The following is a 14265-nucleotide window of genomic DNA, read 5'->3' as shown; positions in this document are numbered from 1 at the left end:
TGATTGCTGGGAACTGAACTCAGGTCCTCTGGAAGAAGAGTCAGTGCTTTTAACTTCTGAGCCATCTCTCCAGCCCAGTTTTTCTTTTTTCAGACAAGGTTTCTCTATGTAGCCTTGGCTGTCCTGGGCTCACTTTCTATACCAGGCTGACCTCAAACTCACAGGTATCCATCTGCCTTTTCCTCCCTGAGTGCTGGGATAAAAGCGTGCACCACCACGCTCCACTATTGTTTTGTGTTTTTGAGAGAGTCTGACTGTGTAGCTCTGGCTGTCCTGGAATTCATTATATAGACCAGGCTGACCTAGAACTCAGAGATTCCCCCTGCCTCTATCTCCCTTTTGTGTATTGGGATTAAAGGCACCACCATGCCCAGCGCCAGAATAACTTTTCCTTTTCTTTTTTTCTGTCTTTTTTTGTTTTTCTGGTTTTTTTGTTTTTGTTTTTCAAGACAAAGTTTCCCTGGTGTGTGGCCCTGGATGTCCTGGAACTTGCTTTGTAGACCAGGCTAGCCTCAAAACTTACTCACAGAGATCTGCCTGCCTCTGCTTCCCAAATGCTGGGATGAAAGGTGTGTACCATCACTCCCTGCTTCCAGACTGTCTTTTAATTAATATCAATGTGTGTGTGTTTCTGTGAAAGATCTATATTTAGGACTTCTATTTCTTAGTCTTCCTCTGCTTTAAGTTAAGAAACAATTTAAACTTTCTTATTTCTATTGAACTGGCCACATGTCCTTCCTTTCTGGTGGTCTTAAAGCTATAACTTGTATTATAAGACTTTAATTATTCCTTTAAGTTTAAAAAATGCATGCATTTAAATGTCTGAAATTGCTTAATATTTTTGTCTTCTTCCTACGCACGATGTGGGCCTTATTATATTGTACTATCCCACACTATAAAACTTGCCCACATTGACCTATTGTTGCCACTATATAAAGTCAGATTGTTAAGTATGGTATCTATAAGCCCCATTTGGCTTCCAAACACTTGCTATGTGACCAGTTTTATACTTACAACACTGAGATGTGTTCTAAATATAAAATATACATGGTATTTTGAAGGGAATATTAGAAAATAAAAGTAAAATATCTCAAAAAATTTTGTTGTATTGACATGTTGAAATTAGGATATTTTGAAAATATAGGGCTAAATAGATTAAAATTAATTTTACTTCTTTCTCTAGTAATAAAATTCACAAATAAAAATTACCTATGTGGCTAGCATTATATTTCTACTGGACAGTGCTTACCTACAGGTTTTGTCTTATTCTTTTGTTGTTTTGCAATGCAAAGCTAAGAATAAAACCCAGGGCCTCCCACAGGCTAGGTGTCAGGCAAGCACTAACCACCAGGTTACATCTCTAGCATTGCTTATTGGTTTGTACATGAGGTTTTCCTGTTCCCTACAACTCTGTGCTCTTGCCACGTTAGCTTCCTAAGTAGCGGAGGCTGCAGGCACATGCCACTGAACCTATCTTACTGCTTTCATTTTAGTTTTGTTTTAAACATATCAATGCGAAACTAAAGAAAACCCCTCAGAGTTATATTTTCTGCACTATTAATAGTTATAGTGAGCATTTCACCTAATTAAAATTCTTCAGTCTGTATTATATTTACCTGATGTAATGTGGTACATGTTCTTGCCTTATCAAATATGTTTCATTTTCTTCTCATACCAAATGGGAAATGTTTTGTCAGTTTATTTATCATACTTCCACATGTAATTGACCTTTAATTTTACTAGCTTCTTAACAAACTCACAGATATCTGCCTGCCTATGCCTGCTAGGTGCTGAGATCAAAGGCATGTGCCACCATGCCCACTGCACTTTTAATATTTTTGCCTGCATGTATGTCTGTGCACCACATGTGTGCCTGGTACCCAAAGGCCAGATGAGGGTGTGGGATCCACTAGAACTGGAGTGACAGGAGATAGCGAACCCTATGTGGGTGCTGAGAATTCCAGGCCTTCTGGAAGAGCAGCTGGTGCTCTTAAACATTCAGCCATCTCTCCAGCCTCCACTTCTTACGATCTTAATCTAGAGTTTTCCCACAACCTATCCAGATATAGATTCACCTTGAATCAGTTTCAGACTCTAAAGATAACTGTTCTCCCTCATCACTAAATAATCTAAACAATTATTAAGTTAACTTTCCAGAAATCTCTGGATTTATTATTTACAATTAACTAACTTCCACTCAAGACCTAGGCTAGCCTTAGACTTGGGATCTTCCAGTTTCTCAAGTGCCTGGACTATAAGTGCTCACCACTAAGTCCAGTATTTTACAATTCTTTATATATATTGTAGTTTCTCAGTTAATCCTATATTTAACTAAATACTCATACTTTTAAATCCCCCCCTTTTTGTATGTACTAGTTAAATATTTTGGTATTATTTTCTAACTTTCAATTCACTCATCAATCATGAAAGAATAAAGTTCATCTGACCAATTAAATTTACATATTTTGTCTATTTTAAATTTTGTGTTATTATCTGTTTTTTATTGTTTTTAAGACAGGGTCTCATGTAGCCCAGGGTGGCCTCCAACTCAGCATATAGCCAAAAATTACCTTGAATTCTTCCCAGTCTCCCTACTTCCCTCCAAGTGCTGAGATTACAGGCCTGAGCCACCACATCCGATTCTGGTGACAGAGGTGGAAACAGACTCATTTTCCACTGTTTACCCTTTTGTACCTTTGAATTTTGTACCAAGCATATGTATTACCTAGTCAAAAATAAATAAATAAATAATTTGTTTTTAGACTCAGGGTTTCACATATGCTAAGCAAGAACTTTCCCAATTAAGCTACATCCCTGCGTTTTTACTTTTAATTTTGGTGCTAGAGATTGAACTCAGGGCCTCACACTTGCTAAGCACATACTTTACATCTGAGCTACATCCCCAGCCCCAAACTAGAACTACACTCCTTTAAGTGTCTTTATTTTTTTTGAGACAAGGTTTCTCTGTGTAGCCTTGGCTGTCCTGGACTCACTTTGTAGACCAGGCTGGCCTCGAACTCACAGAGATCCATCTGCCTCTGCCTCCCCAGTGCTGGGATTAAAGGCAGGGGCACCATACCTGGCAAGTGTCAGCCTTTTTCTGTCTTCCACAGCAATGATATGGGATCCAACCCAGGACCTTGCACATGCTAAGTACCCTCTCACTGAGCTATAGACTTTCCCACCTCCCCCTTTAAAATATATTTTATATAGCAACATTTTTAATTTCCATGCATTCGAGTTGTTCTTTACTATATAAACCTGTTTCTTTTACCTGTTAATTTATACTCTTCACTCTAATGGAGAGTATTCCTTAACATCTTTAAGTAGCCTAAAAATGTTTTAAGTTTCTCCCAATCAATGGAATACTATGCAGCTGTTAAAAAGAATAAGATCATTCCATGGATACTAATGTGAAATGATCTCTAAATATGTTCAGTTAAAAGGCCAGGCATATAATAGTATGTGTAGAATGCTACCATTTATATAAAAGTATATGTGGGGTGTGTGTGTATGTGTATGTGTGTTTATATGCTTGTACATGCATAAACTATCTTTAAAAAGATAGCAAATTAGTAATAGTGGTTGCCTCTGGGGAGGGAAACTGGGTGGCTAGGCGACAGAGGTGGAGATAGACTTACTTTTCACTGTTTACCCTTTTGTACCTTTGAATTTTGTACCACGTGCATGTATTACCTAGTCAAAAAAAAAATAAATAATTTATTTTTAAAAATAAAGTCTTTGTTGGACTACTTACTCCATAAAGTTAATTTCATCCAGAGAAATCCCTGTTCTGGTGGTTTGAATTTATTGTATTAATATTAGATGTCTTCATGAATGATGAATTTTTGATTATAGGCTTGAGCAGAAGTTAACTTTTTTCTCTCCCTTCCTATTTAAGAGTTTTAGGCTTGCCTTTACTTGGCCATCTGAGCCCCAGACTATCACTGGGGTTTATAAGGACATTTCAGGGCTCCAGTTTCATGATAATATTGGAAACAACACACATAGACATTCAGTCACTGACCCAACAAATAGCTTCACTTAATTTCCATACTGAGGCTGTGTCTTTATCAGCTAAAACCTACAACCCCAGGAAGCAAACTAGTTTTTTTTTTTGTGGGTTTTTTTTTTCCAGTCTTTCAAAAATAACAGACGTTTCAACTAAAGCCCTGGCTTCATGTGGTGACTTGGGCTCTTTCTTCACACAAAATTTCTTAGTGCTTTAAGCTTTTTAACTGAGGGTAGTAGCTTCCAGGTTCAGTGCTGGAGTCAGACCAGGCCCCTGTGCAAACCTCAGTCTGTCCTCGTTGGCCAGAGATGACATTTGTTTTGGAACCTGACTGCAATTTTGTGCTACTTTCTCTCTGGTTCTGTATAGATAAGTCAGTGGACCTATTTTACAATGAAGCATGCCACCTAAGTGACAAGCAATTTTCACATTCCTTTTTAAAAATAACATTGAAAATAATAATTATAAAACTGACACAATTTCATATTCATGATTTCCTAGCTTGGAAAACATAAAGTTAATGGTAAATTACCCACTCTAAACTACTGCTAAAAGTTTAAAACAATCTTTTAATCTTTTGTTCTTTATCATTTCATATTTGTATAATCTGTATGAATTTAACTCACATAATCCCAAACACTTGTCTATGTTGTTATATAGTCTCTACAATCATAATTTTAAGGATTGTATATTAATCCACTAAACTGTTGAACTATAATTTACTTCCCAAATAATTAAATAGGGAAACAGCTAGTATCCAAGGCTATTACAAAGATGTTTTCTATGCATGTGTTTTTGGTTTTTTGTTTGTTTGTTTTTTTCCTCTCTATGATCTGGATGTGGGTGGAATCTGATTGTGAGAGATGTTAAGCCAATGCAGTAGTATAGTACATGGCTGAGGTTTATAATGATGACCTTGATACACAAAGAGAAAAGAAAAAAGATCACATGGAAGTGAACAATATATTACAGAAAGGTTCTAGTTCAAAAATTATGAGCAGTAAAATTTGTAATTATAATGTAAGTTTTGCTACTGGATAACGCATGACATATTTTCACTAACTTGCAAGCCGACTCTGAGTCATACTAAAGAGCTGCTTACTCACCAGCACACTCACCTGATATTATTCACACAGTCTTCATGTGCTTCAGACAGAGTTTTTATGTGCTTTGAAGATATAGGGTCAAAAAGCAGAACTTCAGTCTGTTCACAAGCAACTGTCAGCACTGACCTGAAAGGAAATCACACAGCTCTCTTGTTTACTCTTCTAACACTCTCTGGCTCACTTATTTATACTTAGACATATTACAGATAAATTTGTCCTATCCAAGTTTGTATGTGAGTAGCAAATATTTAGCAGACTGGTACTACCCATTCTGGCAGTACTACTCTCTCATAACGAAGTGTGTGTAAACTGATGCCGCTCATGTGCAAAGAGCACCTCTGAAATATCCACCAGCATTTCAAACACGCACAGCTTAACTCAGCAACACTTAGTAGATTTAGTAGAGTGAAATAATTATTAATGAATACAGAGAAGCATGTAAAGATATGCTTTACTGTAAAAAGAAGAAATTGAAAGCAACCTAAATATACATGAGAGAATGAGGATTGTATAAGCCATGGAGCATCATAATTGCCCTCCTATTCATGAGGGAATTATCTCAAATTCTAAGTAGATGTCTGAAACTCCAAATAGTAAGGAATTCCACACATACTGCCTCCCTCTGACACTTATGATAAAGTTTATTTTCAAATTAGACTCAGTAAAGACTAACAACTATAACCAAAGACACAGTTACAACTACACTGTGGTACAAGTTACACAAGTGTGCTTGCTCTAAGAGCATATTATCCCACTGGAGACCTTAGCAGTCTTGCATGGTTGTTGTTTTTTTTGTTTGTTTTTCATTGTGAAGTGGAGAACTTTCAATCTTTTCAACTGCAGGATGAACTCTCTGGCTTCTTTCTGGCGTACTCCAACTGCCAGCACCACTACTTTTGTGCTTTGTAGGTCTCACTACCTAAAATAACAGTATCATGCAAGCACTGTGAAACCCCGGATAGTTACCATGTGACTAGCATGTGTTCTTACATACAGTATGAATATAGTGAAAGGGAATGACTTATGTCCCAGGTAGGACTGAGTGGAATGATAAGAGATTTCATCAAATTATGAAAAATGGCACAAAATGTAAAACTCAGGAATTATTCCTGGAATTTTCCATTTGTCTTTTGTGGACTGTGGTTGATTAGAGATAACTGCAAAGTAAGTCATGAATAATGGGAAGTTACTCAACTTTTCAGAAGTTAATAAATGCACAGGGTGGTGGTTTGAATAGGAGTGCCCCCACAGGTTCATATTTGCATGCTTAGTCATCATGAGCGGCACTACCTGAGAAGGATTGGGAGGTGTGGCCTTAATGAAGAAAGTGTGTCACTGGGGGGTGGACTTGGAGGTTTCAAAAGTCCAAGCCAGGCCCAGTGGCTCTTTCTTCCTGTTGCCTGAAAATCCAGATGTAAAACTCTCAGCTACTTCCCCAGTACCATGTCTGCTTTGTGCTGCCATGCTCCCTGCTGTGATGAAAATGGGCTAAACCTCTGAAACTGTAAGCAATCCCAAACTAAATGCTTTCTTCCCCCCTCCCCCAGACAAGGTTTCTCTGTATAGCCTTGGCTGTCCCAGAATTCACTCTGTAGACAAGGCTGGCTTTGAAGTCATAACGATCTGCCAGCCTCTGCCTCCTGAGTGCTAGGCATGCTCCACCACCACACGGCTAAATGCTTTCTTTAGTAGTCATGGTCTCTCTTCACAGCAATAGAATACTAAGACAAGCAGCTTAATATGAAAATGAAAAACACTTATATAGGGGGATTGTTGTTTTGATTTGAGATAAAGGTTCACTATTTGGTTCGGACTAGCCCTGAACTATGTTGCCTAGGTTGGACTTAAACTTGGGGCATCCTCCTGCTTCAACTCCCCGCATGCAGGAATCACAAGCATGTACCACCGTTCTCAGCTTCCAAAATGTCATTCAAATTTAAGTTAGTTGTAAACAAATGTGTATCAGAAAACTCAGGGTCAGGGGAGATAATAAATTATGCATTTCTTATCAGTTTCTATAAAATATACTGGAAAGGGGTTGGCTTATACCAAATATATATTTGCTGTTGTTGTTTGTGTTTTGTTTTTTGGTTGGTTTTTGAGATAAGGTTTCACTATGTAGCTTTGGCTGTCCTGGAACTAGCTCTGTAGACAGAAATCCACCAGCTTCTGCCTGCTGGGTCCTGAGATTAAAGGAGTACACCACTATTGCCCAGCTATATTTTTTAATATAAAACTTACCCTTTTTCTATTGATTTATAATGCTATTTTTATCATTAAGTTAATTTATTTGTGTGTATAGTGTGTGTGTTGGAGGAGGAGGTTCAGAGGACAATCTGCTGAGTCATTTTGCCAGTCCTCTTTTTTTCTTAAAAATTTTTTTAAAAAATTAGTTTGTGTGTGTGCACCTCTTTTTAACCCACAAAGCCATCTCATTAATCCTAAGGAGGTCTGTTTCTCTGTGTGTGTTTTGTTTTGTTTTCAGACAACTCATCTGTTATATGTTTGGTTTCTTCTACTGAGTGTCCCTTAGGAACATGCAAGTTTTACAGAGATAGGGCTGGAGAGATGGCTCTGCAGTTAAGAGTATTTACTATACTCAAAGAAGACCCAAGTTCAGTTCCCAGCACCAACATGGCAGTTCCAGAGGATTCCACACCTTCAATTGGCCTTCTCAGACACCCAAAACCCATGTGGTGCACATCAACTCATACAAGTACATATACATATATGGCCCACATTGGGCTGGTCCTCCTACATCATTTAGCAATTATACTATATATCTAATTTGGGGTTGGACAGCCAGCTCCATTAATAAAATGCTTGCCATGTAAGTATGAGGGTCTGAGCTCCGTCTCTATCATGGTCCTAGCACTGAAGAAGCAGACAGGGTTATCTCTGGGGCTTTCTGGCAAGCCAGTCTAGTTGAAATGGAGAGACTCTGTCTCAAAAACAAAAACAAAAAAGTAAAGAGACTGAGAAGAGACACTGAATGACCTCTGGTCCCTATGTACATGCACATTGCCCCCAACATGAACACACACACACTCCAAAGATAATTTAGCACTGGATTATAGCAAGCAAATTCAATGAAAAAAATTCTGAAGTAGGTTTTGAAAGGCTGGAGGTAAACCACTCTCATTCACTCACTGACCCTCCTTCCCCTGAACCTCCTTCCCACACTTTTGTCCCTGTTCTTTTGGTGGGGTTTGTTTTGTTTGTTTTGTTTTTTGAGATAGGTTTTTCTCTGTGAAGCCTTGGCTGTACTGGTTTTCGTTGTTCTTTTGTTTTGTTTTTTGAGGCAAGGCTTCTCTCTGTAGCCCAGGCTGATCCTCCCAAATACTGGGACTGTGGGAGTGAGCCACCATAACTGGCTGTGATCATCTTAATCTACTAGGGAATGAGATGATTTGAAGTTGGCTTTAGTGCTATGGAAACTACCCCTGATCCAACTTTAGTCCTGGGGTATATTCTTATACAGTTTCCACTCAGGCTCATCGCTGTCAGATCTTAAGCTGCAGCATTTCCCTCCATTCACCCTGAGCAATGTGTCCATTAGAACCCTCTTCAGTTCTAGGCTGCTGCTCTTGGAACTGACAGATGGCTCTAAGAGAAAGGTCACCTCAAATGCAGAGCCCACATCTCTAGATTTTGGGCTTGAAATTTCTTGATTATTCTGGTAATTTTATAATCCCTTCAAACATAAGCCTTTTTTATACTTTACATTAACGATTACATACTTTTCTAAATATTCTCTGTTGGAAGGCTGTCAAAGCACTTCCTCTACTAGTTCTTGAAAGTTGAAATTTCTACCTCTTGTACCTACGACACTTGGTTAGGGTTTATTAATAAATGCTCCCTTTTCTTTTCTTTATTAAACAATTTATTTTATTTGCACTGGTGTTTTGCCTTCCATGTATATCTGTAAGAGGTGTCAGATCCTCTGTAACTGGAGTTAGAGACAGTTATGAGCCGTCACGCAGGTGTCAGAAATTGAACTCAGGACCTTTGGAAGAGCAGCCAGTGCTCCTATCCGTTGAGCCATCTCTCCAGCCCTAAATGCTCCCCTTTCTATCCTGAATGCTGTTTGTGCAGCCTCTTGATCAATGCCATATGCTTTCATTATTACAAATCATTTCAAAGACATTCTTTTCTTCATGTTGAGTATTTCTAGTTTCAAATTTCATTCATTTCTACTGCTTAAAATCTTTATTTCCAAGGCCTGGTGGCGGTGACACATGCCTTTAATCCCAGCACTCTGGAGGCCGAGGCTGGTGGATCCTAAGTTCAAGGACAGTCTGCTCTACAGAGTGAGTTCCAGGACAGCCAAGTTACACAGTGAACCCTGCCCACTATGGGTGGTGTCATCCCTAGGCTGGTGGTCCTGAGTTCTATAGGAAAGCAGGCTGAGCAATCCATGAGGAGCAAGCCAGTAAGCAGTACCCCTCCATGGCCTCTGCATCAACTTCTGCTTCCAGGTTCCAACCTTGTTTGAGTTCCTGTCCTGACTTCCTCACTTATGGTCTAAGATCTGGGAGTATAAGCCCTAAGATACAGCTCTGCCCTCAGGTACACGGGGGAAGGGTGGCCTGTGAGCACACTGTGTATGGGGGAGGATCAATGAGAGCAACTGCAGGTTTATAGTTCTCCACATACCTTTTTGTTAACAGCCTCTTGCTATGCTTGTTCTTAACTGTTTAGCTGCTAATATGAAGAGTCACTCTAGGAGTGTCGAGGAGTGAGTGTCGAGGAGTGACGACACATTCGGGGAACTAACTTCAATCACTAGGAATGAACCAATATTTTAACAGCTGGTATAGCTGAATCAATGTGTAGTGGCTGAATGTCACAGCAGTGCAGAGTGCTCTGTACTTAAAGATTTTAAGTCATACCGAAAAAATGGTGATACTGTCTTACCGATATATTTTTCTGTTGAGGTCTGTCTAATTAACAGAGGCATACTATATACATTAAATTTTCCCTTATGGTGATAAATTTGCTGTTTTCTCCCAGGAGTGCCAAATCTTATTATATTTTAAATCTAATACTTGCTTAATCTATGCAAATACCCATTCAAGTTTCCAGGAAGAGCTGAGTGTTCATCATTACAATGTAACTTAATGGCTTGAGGAATTTTTTTCCCTTCAAGCTAGTTTTATTCTCCTTTTAATATAATTTGCCAGTTGTTTTAGAATGGTTTTGATATATATTTCTAACCATTTTAACTATTTTCCCCTGTAATCTAACAATCTTTGTGTATCCTTTTGAAATAAGGTTTTGATATATTGTCTAAGCCTGTTTTGAATTTATAGGGCCAGTGGTCCTCCTGCCTTCAGACTCCTGGCAGCTAGAACTATGTTTTCTTCTTTGCTTTTTTATTTTTTTCATTAGAACACTTATATTTATTGCGCTTAGTAACATTTGGATTTATTTTAAGCTATTATTTGTGCTTTTTATCTATTATACTTCATCTTCTATGGTGAGGTACAGAAATTAACCCCACAATGCTAGGTAAGTGCTTTACCACTGATATCAAGCAGCATCAACAGCTCTTTTTTTCTTCTGTCCCTTTCTTACCTTTGCATGTCTGTGCACATGTGGGTAAACGTGTGTGTGTGTGTGTGTGTGTGTGTGTGTGTGTGTGTGTGTCTACATGTAGACCAGAGGCTGAACATCAAGTGTCTTCCCCTACCATGTATGTACAGGATGGTTCCCCTGGAACTGGAGTTACAGACAATTGTGAGTTGCCATGAGGGTGCAGGACCTGGAACCCAGGTCCTCTGCAAGAGCAGCAAGTGCACTTAACTTCTGCGCCATCTCTCCAGCCTGTCCACTTTGTGTTTTGGAGACAGTCTAACTGAACATGGAACCCACTGTTCAGACTAGAATAGCTAGTCAATGAGCCCCAGGGCTCAGCTGCTCTAGTTCCACAAGGTGCTACATTAGAGAAAATAGCACACCCAGCTTTTTGTTTGTGAGTTTTTTGTTTCTTCCTCCTCCTCTTCTTCCTCCTCTTCCTCTTCTTCTTCTTTTGAGACAGGGTTTCTCTGTGTAGCCTTGGCTGTCCTGGACTCACTTTGTAGATCAGGCTGGCCTCGAACTCACAGCGATCTGCCTGCCTCTGTCTCCCAAGTGCTGAGATTAAAGGCGTGAGCCACCATGACCAGCTTCTACACCCACGTGTAGTGGGTACCAGGGATGGAAAAATCAGGTCCTCCTTGCACTTTACCCACTGAGTCACACTTTCTTACCTTCTTTTTGTATCTCTTTCCTTATTTCATACTTTTTTCTCTATTCATTTGGAAGGGAATTATCCATTCTTTCTTTTGCTTTTTTGAAATTTTAATATATATACTTATTAAAGTCTCTTAAATTATTATTACTATTATTTGTGTGTGTGTGTGTGTGCGTGTGTGCGTGTGTGCGTGTGTGTGTGTGTGTGTGTGTGTGTGTGTGTGTGTGTGTGTTTTACATGGGTGCATGTGCAGGGCAGAAGACAACTTAGTGGAGCCAGTTCTCTCCTTGATCTTTCCATGGGTTCCAGGGATCAGCACTCAGATCACCAACCTTGCACAGAAAGTATCTTGATTTGCTGAGCCATTTCACCGGCCCAGTACCAGAAAAATTACTTTCTAAAAAATGGTTCTGGAGCTGGGAAGTGGCAGTGCACACTTTTAATCCCAGCACTCCGGAGGCAGAGGCAGGTGGATCGCTGTGAGTTCGAGGCCAGCCTGGTCTACAAAATGAGTCCAGGGCAGCCAAGACTACACAGAGAGACCCTGTGTCAGAAAGCTAAATAACAAAACAAAGGAATAAAGGAAGAAAGTGCTACAAATAAGCTTCAGCTAGCTAAAGTTTCTCTTCTCATCAGTGTTCTTCCAATTCTGTATGTACCGCTGCTGAAGCCCCAGTCAACTGCTATGAAGAGAAGCCCAGCATCTTAGTGCCAGCGATAATTAGCATTTTCATCAATAAACTAGAACAGGTCTTACTTGCTCAGTAACTGTGTTCCTTCTCCCTCAGCATATTTTAGGTCTTTCTTTCTTGAAAATCATTTCCACTTCCTCTAACATGATGTGCTAATATGACCCTTCAACATAAGTTCATACTCCTATGAAATAGTTCTATTCTTTATCCAGAAATCTTGACTCATTTAAGCTCCTGAATTTTTTTCTGGTCTTAATCCAAGTGTTGCTTTCTCAGGATAACCTTAAATGCCCTAGATTAATAAACTTCAAGCCTTTATCTCAATTTGTGTACATTACTTAGAATCCAGTATCCAGCTGAACAGAGCCCAGGTTCAGTAAAAGAGGAGCAGTTAGCTATTTTACTCACCACTGTTAGCCATATATTTGCAGCCTGTCAAGTATTCCAGGAGCCCCTAGTTAATGAGGGATTGATGGAATGAATGAATGCATTAACTAAGCAAACACTAGTAGCCCAGAGGCCTGATGTAAGAACGCTATTAGTTATGTCATTTTATGGTGGAGCCATGAGCAGTATTTCCTCTGCTAAACTGGCACATTCACAAGACAGAGTTCTGAAAATTCCCTACAGCTTACAGTGATCCAAGAGCAAACATCTTACCAGTCCTGAAAAGGGCTGGATACCCCTAACCCAACAGGTATTTGATCCCACAAATGGTCCAAACACCGAGAAACGTATTTCTCTAGTCTCTTAGTATCTTTCTGGAGCATTCGATTGTCTCCTCGTGGCAGGATCTGGCACAAGGTCCAAAGACTCTGCAAGCTTTCTACCTTTAACACAAACTCAGATCAGAGAAAAGCCAACTGAGGACAACAGCAAAATGATGGGCATTTATTTAAGGGTATTTAATTAAAGTGTATTTACTGGGCTGGAGAGATGGCTCAGAGGTTAAGAGCACTGTCTGTGCTTCCAGAGGTCCTGAGTTCAGTTCCCAGCAACCTCATGGTGGCTCACAACCATCTACAATGAGAGGTCTACAATGAGATCTGATGCTCTCTTCTGGCCTGCAGGCACACAAGCAGACAAAACATTGTATACTTAATGAATAAATAAATCTTTAAAAAATAATAAAATGTATTTACTGTGCAACTACTGTGTCAGAGTATTCCCCTTCCACCAAGCCTCCAGGACTCCGAAGGGAGGCACTGGACCTGCCTACATCAAAAGGCCAGGAGGGGCCCACAGACAGGCGACAACTGTGCTTCTCAAAGTACCAGGGGCACTAAGGCCAGCAGCTGGGGCGCAGGAGCTTACCCGTCGGGCGAGTACTCGAGGTTGAAGACAGCACCGTGGGTGCGGGTGCTGAGGTACACGGAGTCTGCCGGGTGGATGGAACCATACAGGTTAGTCATGGTGCGGAAGTTGTCCCGCGCCGGGTCCACGAACAGGCCGCGGCCGAGGCTTCGCTCTCTCAGCCACCCGAACAGTCTGGCACCAGGGCCGCCCAGGCCAGCGCTGTGGCCCTGCTGGCTCCGGCTGCCTGCCTTGCAGTCTGGCCTGGAGCATCTGCGCGGCGAGGACGACGGTGACAGCTCTGCCTGCGACGCGGCAGCGGACAACTCCAGAGCTCCGGGCGTCGCGAGCTCTCCGGCGCGCTCGTCCGGGGACAGAGCCGGGCGGCCTGGGAGGCAAGGGCTCCCGGCGGCCGACGGGGGAGGGGCCGCGTCGGCTCCTCGCTGTGGAGGCGCCGGCCGCGGAGCAGGAGAGGGCGGTCTGGATGCTGCCGCCGGCCCTCCGAGAGGCGGCGGCTCCTCAGCTCCAGCCGCCCCGTCCCCGCCCGGGCTGTGGGGCCCGAAGGGAAACATGACCAACGCCCCCGCCCCCTATTCCGGGCCGCTGTCCCGCCGCCCGACAACTCAGCGATCCCGCTCCAGCCGCCACTTCCGGGTGTTGCGTCCTAAACTCGCCGGTTGGGAAACCCGCTCTGCCGCTAGGCTGCGCTCCGCCAGGGATGAAAAAGCAGGGACACCGCCGAGTCGTAAACGCCACCTCCCCAGAGGACTGTGAGGTCAGGAGCCACTATCCCTCTGTGAGCAATGCCGGGCGCATAGGAGCCGACTACTAGCAGCGGAGAAGTCGGTCCACACCTGTCAGTGAGCACTGGCTGGCTCTGTGCCTGACAAGACTGGATCGGATTACCAGCTCTGAGATTGGGCGAGG

At 41.5% G+C, this 14265-nt stretch overlaps 1 protein-coding gene across 3 annotated transcripts in view; it reads right to left on the bottom strand.

Moving 5' to 3' along the window:
- Positions 1 to 14265, bottom strand: part of DCAF10 (DDB1 and CUL4 associated factor 10) — a 58975-nt gene that overhangs the window by 30214 nt on the left and 14496 nt on the right. For 2 of the 3 annotated variants that reach the window (XM_084778179.1, XM_084778180.1), the window contains exons 1-2: positions 13360 to 14054; positions 5131 to 5244 (exon numbers count right to left, since the gene is read on the bottom strand). In XM_084778179.1, the coding sequence (XP_084634305.1) occupies positions 5131 to 5244; positions 13360 to 13910 (665 nt within the window). In that variant the 5' untranslated portion in view covers positions 13911 to 14054. Of the gene's footprint in view, positions 1 to 5130; positions 5245 to 13359; positions 14055 to 14265 lie in introns of those variants that run through there. The other variant, XM_084778181.1, reaches the window with a different exon arrangement.

The sequence above is a fragment of the Acomys minous genome (genome assembly GCF_964271855.1).
Source record: "Acomys minous genome assembly, chromosome: 1".
Classification (NCBI taxonomy): domain Eukaryota; kingdom Metazoa; phylum Chordata; class Mammalia; order Rodentia; family Muridae; genus Acomys; species Acomys minous.
The sequence above is the reverse complement of the archived record's forward strand: the minus strand, read 5'-3'. Positions and strand labels throughout refer to the sequence as shown.